The sequence below is a fragment of the Diabrotica virgifera genome, chromosome 1, assembly GCF_917563875.1.
Source record: "Diabrotica virgifera virgifera chromosome 1, PGI_DIABVI_V3a".
NCBI lineage: Eukaryota > Metazoa > Arthropoda > Insecta > Coleoptera > Chrysomelidae > Diabrotica > Diabrotica virgifera.
This window is the reverse complement of record NC_065443.1, coordinates 129,509,493-129,521,885: the sequence shown is the minus strand read 5'-3', so window position 1 is coordinate 129,521,885 and position 12,393 is coordinate 129,509,493. Positions and strand designations below refer to the sequence as shown.

At 31.2% G+C, this 12,393-nt stretch overlaps 1 protein-coding gene across 2 annotated transcripts in view; it reads left to right on the top strand.

The window, feature by feature from the left end:
- Window positions 1-12,393, top strand: part of LOC114332030 (transient receptor potential-gamma protein) — a 673,697-nt gene that overhangs the window by 63,751 nt on the left and 597,553 nt on the right. For both annotated transcript variants that reach the window (XM_050644362.1, XM_050644358.1), the window contains exon 2: window positions 6,982-7,142. In XM_050644362.1, coding sequence (XP_050500319.1) covers window positions 6,982-7,142 — 161 coding nt within the window. The remainder of the gene's footprint in view (window positions 1-6,981; window positions 7,143-12,393) is intronic.

Genomic DNA, 12,393 nt, shown 5'->3' with positions numbered 1-12,393 from the left:
TCGCCCCCGTTAGGTAAATTACTCCGATTCGAATTTTTTGCACAAACTTGGGTGCCAGGCAGTACCTTGATCGATAAATTGTTTAAACAATTTTTTTAGACAAATTCACAAAAATAATTTTTTCACTTCAAGTAAAAGGTATTTTGTGATTTTTCTTTAAAATTGATTGTTGTCGAGTTATATGCGATTTAAAATTTGAAAAATGCGAAAATAGCCATTTTCAAGGCTTAATAACTCGGTTAAAATCCATTATTATGAAAGTCAGAAAGTGGCCAAATCAAAGTTTATAGCCCCCTCTACAAGATCTAGCAGAAATTTTTTGTCACTATTTTATTACTAAGCTTTATCTATAATTATTAACAATGAGCGCTAAGTGCGTATTAGGCGGCTGTCAATGGTGAGTGCTAAAGAGATGCACCATTCCGGCCGTCCAATGGTGAATCTCACTCGCACTCACATTGACGGCCGCCTCAATACACGCTTAGCGCTCATTGTTGACTTGTTGATAATTAAAAATAATATCTTATTAATGAAATAATGACAAAAATTTCTTCAGGATCTTATAGAGGTAGCTTTAATCTTTGATTTTTTTTAGTTTCTGACTTCACTAAAATTATTCATTATTGTACTCATTTGCCCTCATTTTCGGCCGTAAAGTAACACTTTGTTGTATTGAAAAAAGAATGTTACTTTACCTGCCGCGATTATTAATCAAATTAACCGAGATTGAATGTAAGTGGTCAATGACAGCAATCGATTATTTATTTGAGTGAAATTAAAATTTATTTATTTTAATTATTAAAAATATTGAACAAAATTTATCTTATTATTAATAAAATTTATGTCAAAAAGTAAAATTATGTAGTGTTTCGCAATTATATTCATACAAAATAAATTGTTACTTCAGACACACTTTAAACCCTTCATGTACTGCTCTCTATATTTACAATTTTCACACAATAAAACCTTTACATCAGCGGTTCTCAATCTTTTTGAGTCATGTACCATCTAAAGTTTCTTTTATTATATTTCTATATTTTTAGATTGTATAATCAAGACTTACTATGTACTACTATTTTAAGTTTTTGTGTGTTTTGCGTACCACCGCAAATAATGATATGTACCACCGGTGGTACATGTACCACAGAGAACCGCTGCTTTACATAATAAGTATGAGATAGAGTAGATAAAAATTATTTTTGTGAATTTGGTTAACAAAAATTGGTTAAACAATTTTTCGACCGCGGTACCGCGTGACACCCTGTGTATTTGTTATAAGGATTGTTATACGGATGTATTTCTTTGAGTAAGTTTGTGCAAAAAATCGAATCAGAATAATTTACCTAACGGGGGCGACGTTACAGACTATACTAATAAGTAGTTGAAACGGTCAAAACAAAGAAACGCACACTCATCAAAAATGCACTTGAGATTCTCGTATAATCAACATTTACTGAATCGATCCAGGAAGAGTAAACTCCAACTAGTAAAAGTTGATTTAAATTTTTAAAATCAACTTTTACTGCTCGTTTCAGTTGGAGTTGACCCCAACTAGTTGGAGTCAACTCTAACTGAGAATCAACTTGAACTGTAACATATACATTATGTACATTAGAATTAATTTGGCAGTTTCGTCATCATCGTCATCAATCAGTCCTGATTTGTCCATTGTTGAACATAGGCCTTCTCCAGATATTTCCATCTTCATCTGTCCTGTGCCTCTGCTGTATAATTGGTCACAATTATTTTGATGTTATTGGTCCATCGCGTTGCTGTCTTCCATGGCTTCACTTGTCGGCCATGGTCACTATTCAAGCTATTTTTTGTCTACCTGTTCTCTTTCATTCTTAGAACATATCCCACCATCTCCATTTATGCCTTGTAATACATTCGATAACATCTTTTTATCCGGTTTTTTGACGAACTTCCTCGTTTCTTAGTTTATCTCTTAAGCTTATTTCATTCATTGATGTCTCAATTTTACGCTCTGTCCTTCTCAATTTTTTCGCTGATGTTTTTGTGAGAGTTAAGGTTTCTAGTCCGTATAATAGAGAGATTTTAGACCCTCTACTTTTTGACGTACGTTAAACGTAAAACGTTATACTTGTCATGTGCACTGAGTGATAAATAAGGGATAACGTGTTTGCTTAAAATAGTTTTTGAAACCCTTCAGAAAATACGCACACAAGTTAACGTTAATTGACATTTGGCAAACGTAACCTACAAAACGGCAGTTGTGTGCTATAACTTATTTTATTGAATTATTTGCCATAATGTATTAAGACGTTCACCAAAGACAATTTACTACTTTAGGAACACAAAACATCCATACTAAGTTTAACAAGACAATTCAATCAAGTGTCAGATTTCTCAAGAAATGGTGTAATTTAGAATTATTCTACCAGGGTTGCCAAGCAGATTATATTCAATTATATAATATGTTTATTACCTGATAGTTTTTAAGAAAAACAAATTTTGATTACAATTTTATACATCGTTACTATATTTTTTATTCTAGTTGTCTTTGGTTCAGCTCATATGACCTTTTTTTTCGTTTTTTATTATTTAGATATATGACATTTGGCAATCTTACAAATACGTAATCGCTTAATAACGTGAACCTTATTTCTACCTAAATAAGTGGATACCTTGTCCGCTAATAAAGTAATACGTTATTTTTCAGTTAATGCGCATGAGCAGAATAGCGTATAACGTTTAACGTGGCTGACATAAGGGGCCTAAAAACTCTCCAATATATGAGAACCGGTAAAACACACGGATTGAAAACTTTCCTTTTTAAATGGATTAGGACATTTGTTTCATTTTTCTCCCTCATCCCTCATCCCTCATCTTTCCGAATGGAGTCCAACCCAAACTTATTTTTCTGGATAATAAAACAGTGTTGGTCGTGGTTATATTATAACAAAAGAAAAATATTTTTGTTTGACAAGAACTAATAGATGAATTACTGCACAAATACCTTACGTCTATAAAAATGAAAAAATAATTGATTTTAAAACAAAACATAAACCTCACAGCCATGTTTACCATACCATTCAAAATAAGCCATATACCATCAATCACACAACACAATATCAGAAGTGGTATAAAATATTATCATTCAAAATAAATGAAATATTTTCGTTTATTTCATTTCCTTTCATACTTTAAAATAAATGTTACTGGAGCACCATAAAAATATGACGCTTGGCATATAGTTCATAAATTTTCAATTTTTCATCTATAAACTTGCAATCGAAATGTATACAAAAATGTTTATGTAGTTCTCCCATTTGCCAACGTAAGCGGATATTAAATTTGCAGGAATTTCTCATGTTTTTACAACGAAGTGTAATTTTGCTAAATTTTCTTGAAGTATTTGGAACATAAATTTTTTACTCCACATTTTTGGTAATCGTAATTTTTAAGAAATTATACAAATTTATGTAAAATGAATTCCGGTGTACAAGTTTTTAAGTAAGAAATCATAAAGAGCGTAGGCGCAAAATTTCGGTTCAAGGCTTTTTAATGCATTCATTTTTTTTTTTCAATTCCTGAGACAACTAATAGGTATTTTTCGACACTGCGTGAGAAGGGACTACCCCTACCACCAAAACTTAATTCATTAGGCTCTCCTAGTTGAACGATTTTACTTTTTTAGAGTGCTTTTAAAACCTTGAGCCTTTCCTTATAAGGAAAAAATGTCGACTATTTACAGTAATTTTTATTATTTATCTGTTCATTCGGGTAAATAAATGTCATTTGAATAAAGTCAAGAGCACCTGTCTGGATATAATCTACAATCACTTTCATGCGAGATAATACGATCTTTAAATCGTCTATTAGTTTGGCCAATATATTGTTTGTCACAATCAATACATATTTTAATGTAACATAAACAATAAAAAAAACAACAGATATTAAGCAATTAACGGAGATATATTCGTTCCTTCTTGAAACTTACAAAAACTTATAAGTCAATAATGATTTTAGTCTAGATTATATCTCACAATTATCTATCTCTTTTCTGTCAAAATAATGAAAACATATTAACATAATTGTTTTGAAGCCTTTTTGTGCGCATATTTCAAAATAATTTAATACTTAGTATTTTTTAACATAATTATTTATATTTAAACACTTATATTTTTATATTTTTTGATTTAATATCGAACATTCATTGCATTGTTCTTTTTGTAAAGGCCGCTTGTATTTTATATGTAACATCTTTGACAACTACCTCAACCTAGTAAGCTCTTTTTTAATACGTAATTTCACCACTGTACCTTTAATATTACTTAAGCGTTCCTGATGAATGTTAGCGACTGCTAACGAAATATTGGATATGTAGAAAAGAGTAGAGGTATTAATGGGTTTTGAAAAGAGCTATTGCCTTGTAAATAACATGTAAACTTGTATACTGCATCGGCATGACTCATAGTTCTTGTCAAGATCCCTTAAAAATGTCTGTATTCATAAAAACTTCAGCCTATATTCAAAAAATATATTTTCAATAAAAATCAAGTTTGCGAATAAATATTTTGTATGTATTTCTGTGTTTAATGTCAATAAAGAGCTCTAAAATTGTTCAATTTGGATAAAGCGGCAAGGACCAGTCCAATTCCAATATCTTCTATTAGCTTTAACTCAATTTCAATAAAATTTCGAAAAGTATTCTTGATGATTGAGTATTGAAATGGAAATATTTAAATATGAGAGACTTCAATTTATGGCAAAGAATATCAGAGAATACCTGTATCGAAAATATGGAATAATATATTGAGTTTTTCGGCTGAAAAGCGGGTTGTTACAATATACCGGGTGGTGAATCGTCAAGCGGGCCATAGGAAACTCAATTAAAAATTAAAAATTTTTGAATTCCTGCATCCCTAATTATTTAACGTAGAAAAATTTTTAATTCAACAATTGCATTTATGTATTAATAATTACATTTATTTTACGGTTAGAAGCAATACAAAATATTGCTTTAAGACTATGTTTGGGAGCAATGTGATCGACTCCCTGTGAACCTTTGCGTGTGGAAGCTCTAGAACCTCCCTTAGAACTCAGAAGACAATTTTTATCTGAAAAGTTTATTCTAAAATCCTATATAAAATATTAAGTAAGAAAATTTCTGCACTAAACTACTTTAATTTAACAATAAAATATCAGTCTAAAAAACCTCTCCCACCTTATGTTCAGCAAAATTATTACAAAACCACCTCAATCGGATTTCTTTCAGGCTTTAGTAACATCAATAATTCTAATTCCCTCATATTCTGAACTTCACACACTTAGCAAAACTACCCTTAATGATTATACTGCAAAATACCCTAATCACCTTCAAATATATACCGATGCTTAAATACAAAGTGATGGTGTGGGCTTTCTAGTTTATATACCATCACTAGATGTTAAAGAAAAATTTAAATTTAATTCCAATACATCAATATATTCAGCAGAAACCATAGCTATCATAAAAGCATGCCAATACGCCGAAAATAAAAAATCTCAAGCAAATAAACATATTATCCGACTCATTATCAGTTTTAAAAAGTTTCTCTAGTCAACTAGACGAAAATTCTGTTAACGTAAATCCCTACATCAAAGAATTAAAAATACTGTTATCTAATCTAACAACTATGCAGTGCAATATAGAATTCACTTGGATAAAAGCTCATATTGGTTTTGAAAATAATGAAAAAGTAGATCAGTTGGCAAAAGACAGTTTCAATGGCGAGAAAACATTGAATGATATTGGACTTCAAGAATTTATAAAACCAGACTACATGATAACTGGAAACTTCAATGGAATGAATACTGTATAAATTGCCAGACAAGGTATATTTTTTTACATCCGAAAATCCCGACAGATTATTGGCATAAAAATTTAGATTTTTCAAGACACGTTATTGTTACTATCTCTCGACTAAAATTTGGCCATGCCTGTTAGCCCGCACATCTATATAAAATCAAGGTACTGTGCGAAAATTGCAATACAATAAGTGACTTGGCTCATATATTTTTTGCATGTGACATATATGTGACACAAAGAAATCTATTGAATATTGATATATTCAATATTGCAAGAAAACTTTTATCCCCATATAATAAGTATGATGAACTTACTAGCTTTGAACAAACCGCCAATCTATAGGATTCTTCTAGATTATGTTAAGTCCTGTAAATTGAAACTTTAGATTAGGTCTAGCTTTACTACCTTTGCCTTATCTTCCTGGTAATAATACCCCGTATCAATACTTAGTATGTGGTTAGTCACCCTGAATGACCTGGGTGTGAGAGGTTGTTTTTCCTTTGATTGTTCGATTGGATTCGTAATGGTCTTGGTCTTGGTGTATGGTAGGTTTGGTTAGGCGTTAATTTTAAGAAGTGTTGCTGGCTAAATGAGCGCAGTTTCCAGAGGCTATTAAAGAAGAAAAAAATATGATACATACTATATTTAACCGTACCCATATTCCGATACATTAATTCTTAACTACAAAGTCCATTAAATATACGTTGTAATTCTTGAAAATTAAAAATAATGTTCATATAGTTGATGGACTAATTCGTTAATGTAACGAACATCATTCTTTGTGTTAATGTATCCAATTTCGTAATATTAACAAACTTTTTATTGTTTGTTGTTTTTGAGCATTAGTTTGGACCTAATTTTATTGGACTAATGATACAGACCTTTGGACGAAAATTAAGACTCCCCTTTTTTGAATCAATGCTGTTTTTTATTATATTTACGTACTTTTTTTGGTTCAATGTTTACTTTAATATATTGGTGTGTTTAATTATATCGTCTGCTCTGATAAGATCGAAATAATTCAGATTTTTTAAATCTTTTAAATAATTAAAATTTTAGAATAAATATATACCATTTACATCATAAGGTTTTACTTCACTGTAAGTTTTTTATTTTATTTAATTTATATTCTTCACAGCGGTCTTATATACTATTTTTTATTTCAGAAAGCACGGCAGAAAATGAAGAAGAAGAAGAAGAGGAAACAGAAGAAGGAATGATGGTCTCCAACAAAAAGAGGGGATCGCAGACTTGCATCGAAATCCCACGGACAGATACCACTTCGATGTGTCTTCTAGAAAAACCACCAATCGACAAAAAAGTCAAAGTGAGTATCTTTTACATTAACGTTAATTTAGTTTATTTAAATAGTAGAGGATTCTAGGGGATAGTAGCCTTCAATTCTAAATTTGCATTTACTAAAATTTTCCATTTAAGTGGACATTTTCCTTTTATTTAATTTTCCATTTTCAAAAATCGTTTTTCCGATTATAGCGCCATCTCTTCATAAATCGAAAAACTGTCTCAAATAAAAGTTACTTATTTTTACATAAGAAATCCAAATATGCAATAAAAAACGGGGGTTCCTATTTAAGATTTTAAAGTAACCACCTCACTTAAAGTAACATATATTTTTCAGTTTCTCGATCTGATGTTCATTTCGCGAAATATTCGCTTTTTTTGTAATAGTTTTGACTCGTCCTTACGCCCCTCCCAAATCGTCAGATGTTTTAAATGTATACTGTTCTTTATGTAGGTACTTAACATAACTTTTCTTAATCTGACGTTTTCGAGTTTTTCCTTAAAGGATAGATTTTTTTACGGACTGCCCCCCAACACACGCCCCTGTATTAAGAGTCCATAGTATGGTAGGGGTACAAATCCACGCTTGGGCTTCCCTACCATAAATAATTGTTTATTAATCTATGGTTAAAAGCATAAAAGCTTGACTCCAACTTTTGTTGACAAATGAGGAAAGTAAAGTGGACAAATAGTTTTCTGCATAGATATAATATTACATAGATTAGGCAAAGGTACGAAAAATAGCGTAATGCGAAGCAGTTCGGGTCGGTGATCTATCTATCTCTCTCTACCGGCGCTTAGCATACGATGGCCGCTGCCACTGTGTCTCTGTCTGTGTCGTTCCCTTTGCTCACACCTCTTGGTAGATACGTTCACACTCGTACAACAGACAAAGACAGCTACACCATTGTACTTGATATTGGCGTGACACCCAGATGCATTGAGCGGCATAATATACCTAGCCTGGTCTATGGTTAATATGTCAATGGTTTTCTGACCCATTTAGACAAGGCGAACAGCTTGGGTTAGTTCAGAATAATATGCCCATGAAATTTTTTTGGATAATCACTTTCATAAGATACCCTACAATTAGGCCAGGGTAATAAGGCAATATTATACCCTGTTCGTGACACTCGAGCAGCCAGGGTACTGAAGCGTTTTTTCGACAGGTAATACCTATGAGAACAAATTGTAACTATTTCCTGCGTAGGATCTAACGGCCATTTTTATTTATAAACAATTTAATGTCGAAAAACGGCATTTTTTCCGTTTTTTCTCAAATCAATGGAAAACAGTGTACCTTGTGTTTACGTTAGTACAAACATCTTCGTGAGCATGAAAAAAGCTTTAAAATGACGTATTACACAGATTGATATACTTATTTATTGTTAATATAATTGAGAAAAAAGGTCTAAATTGCAAAAAAATTAATTTTGCAATAACTATTGTAAAAATTAGTGTACGGCTTTGAAATTTTTGTCAAATGAGGATTCTGTAGTGCCTAATATGTGACAAAAATTTCGAAGCCATTTATTCAATTGTTTATATTTTATTCAAATTGTTTATCCCAGATAGCTTTTTTTTTGCAATAAAATAAGTCAGAAAAACAGAATGTTAGAACGATTCTGCAGGTGTCAAATAAAAGAGCATAAGATAAACTTTCAAACTTGTTTAAAAAAAGTTAATAAAAAGTGCATTTATTAGTAATAAATAATTATGCAAAAGTCTCGTCAATTTTTCCTTATAAACAATTTGAATAGCTTTTTTGTTATGGCCGGTACAAACATTTTTTTACATATTCTACAAGATGGTATTTTTACACGAACTTTAAAAAAAATAATTTAGCCTAGGTCAATTAGGGCCAAAGTTAGCAACATTTTTTTAAAAATTTACAGCTAATTTGTTTATAATAAATAAGGATCGAAAATAGCGCTTTTTCACTTTTAAAGACACGAAGTATTCATAAAAATTTTTTGACTCTATTTGCTTTTCAAGGGAGTCGTCAATATAACTTCAGAAATAAAGTATGTAAATCCATGCGACCTAAAATTGAAATATTAACTTCAAAATCCATTATAGATCACTTTGACATTAATAAACGTCAAATACGGTTGCATCTAAAATAGCTCCAGAAAAAATTAATTTTTTAGTAGTTTAACTTAAATTAATTTTATAGTGGTTCTAATTATCATTGATAAGAAGTTTCAGTCCTATGGGTTAAACAGCCTAGGCTTCTTTTCACGGTGTTTAACTTTTGTGTGAACAGTTTAAAATTTGGCCATGGTTAAACGTACCTAAATATTGACATTCAGCTCGCAGTTTTTGTGACAATTAAAACATTTAAATTTCATCGTGGGTAAAAACATTTACATATTGTAGAATAGTGATACAAAAGTGAAAATATTCTCCCCAGATGGGGGAGAATATAAAAAAGACGCCAGTGTGCGAACTAAATACTGCTGAAGTTATTAGTGATAGTAATCAAGACATGGATACAGGAACTATCACCACAAATTCTTCTGCTACAAGGGAGGTAAAACTTTTTAATATTAATTGTAATAGTTACGACTTTCAAAATTGTTGTGTTTATGTTGAGAAGACCAATGATCAGAATATTTCCCGTTTGCATCCAATGGTTGTTGCAGATATTTTACATCAAAAATTAAAGATTAATAATATTAAGCAAATTAAAAGTATAGGAAGAAACCGTGTTAAAGTAATCCCCAAATCTATTTTGGATGCAAACAATTTAGTCAATAATAGTCACTTAAAGGACGATAATTTAAAAGCGTACATTCCAAATCACCTCTTGGAAATCAAAGGACTGATACGCGATGTTGATACCAAATATAATATTGACTATTTGAAAAAATATATGAGCTCTAGTTCACCAATTATTGATATTAAAAGAATGCACAGGAAAGTAGAAAAGGATGGAAATACAGAATACGTCCCTAGACGTAATGTTATAATTACTTTTGAAGGCAATTGTTTGCCAAACTATGTTGTGATAAATTATGTATTTTTCCAAGTGGAAAAATTGTTGGGTAAAGTGACGCAATGTTATAAATGCCTCAAATATGGACATATTTCTAGACAGTGTAAAGGTACACAGGAATACTGTATACAATGTGGACAAATTAAAAATGACATACATACATGTGATGAAACAAAAAAGTATTGCATACACTGTAAAACTGATAAGCATATATCGATCTCTAAAAACTGTCCTTTTTTCGAACATCAAAAAAAATAAAAAATATCATGATTGAACATAAAATCTCATATTTGGAGGCAAAAAATTTGAGTGACTCATCATTTTCTGGTCTTATTTCTAATAACAGATTTGAAATATTGTCAAATTCAGACAAAGAATTTCCAAAATTAACTAACTCCTCTGAAGTTAGTACATCTCCTTATTTCAAGCCATTGAGGCCTCACCTACAGAAACCCAAAAGTTTTAGCCAACCAAGCTGTAGTACATCAAGCACTGAGTATAGTGCAAATAAAAAAAGAAAAGTATCATCTCCAACTTCCGAAGATCCTACACCATATCTCATCCCTTTCAGATTTGGACCGTCTCAACCTTTACCTCCCTTAAATAAGGAAAGTTTTCCTAATACAGACAATGATAAAAATAAGTTAGTAGATTCCTTAGTACTTCTTTTCTCAAGTTTTATTCAAAATATTAATTGTTTAGAAGAGGCAAAATCACTTGACATGAATTTGTTAGCCAAAGGTATTAATAATGTTCTAGATAATATTTTAAAAAATAACTCATCTAATGACGAACAAATCTAAACTCAAAATAATACAATGGAATGCTCGATCAGCTGTTGCTAACAAAAACAGCCTTATTAACTTTTTAATAACCGAAGATATTGACATAGCTTTAATAAGTGAAACTTGGTTTAAACGGGATGTTGTATATATTTATAGAGGTTATAATGTGATACGCGAAGATCGCGATGACGGCTATTCTGGAGTTGCTATTTTAATTAAAACTGGTATTCCTTTTGAGCGCATAACAATTAAAAAAAATTATATTCAAGACTTGCTTGCTTGTGGTATTAAAATCAACTATAAACAAAGTTATTTAAGTCTACTCTCTGTATATAGATGCCCAAAAACTAAAACCAAAACCGAAGATTGGGATAAGTTATTTTCTCAACTAAAACACACTTGTATCATTGGAGGAGATATGAATGCACATAATTCTTTGTGGGGCTCATATAAAAATGATAATATAGGCCATCAAATTGTGGAGACAATTCAGAATTTAGATTATGTAGTAATGAATAATGGACAACCAACTTGCCAAACGAGTCCAGGAAACTCAAATTCCATGATTGATGTCACGTTTTGCTCACCATCCCTTTTTTGATAAAACTTCGTGGTCTGTAGATCTTGATACCTTGGGATCAAATCATTTCGTTATAAAGGTTGTGATCGATGTCTTGGGAACTAATGCTAATACCATTTATCCCAGTACTAAGTGGAACATTAAAAAAGCAAATTGGTCATTATACTCTCAGCTTGTTGATACCTTATTAAACGAAAAACCTCACACATCCTTAAATACCCAAGAAAAATATAATTTCCTTATTGACTGTATTAATGAAGCTTCTAACCAATCTATTTCTGAATATAAACCATTTAAATGCAAACGGACTCCCCCTCCGTGGTGGGATTCGGAATGTGATCAATCCGTTGCAGGAAGAAAGAAGGCATTAATAAACTATAAAAACAATTCTTCTCCTGAAAATTTTTGTAAATGCAAAGAAGTAAATGCTCGTGTCAAAAAATTCCTGAAATTAAAGGCCAAACAAAGTTGGGTTGCATGGTGTTCAAAATTAAATAAACAAACTCCATCTAGTCTTATTTGGAATCAAGCAAGAAAAATGAATAGGAAAAAAGTTAATTTTTCATTACCTCTAAGTAATTCATGGGTAGACGATTTTTTCGATAAAATAGCTCCACCTTACGTAAATAACCAGTTAGATGTTATTAATTCTAAAACGCTTCCATCTGATCAGAATCATTTTCTCCTTACACCTTTTTCGAGAACTGAATTAGAATTTGCCCTTGATAATCGCGTTAGTACCTCACCAGGATACGATGCAATCAAATATCCTATGATACAACATTTACCAGATAACGCAAAACAATTACTTTTAAATATATTTGACCAGATAATTATTGAAGGCAACAGCATAATAGATTTTAAGCGTATTATAGTCGTTCCTATTCCCAAACCGGGGAAAGACCCTAAATTA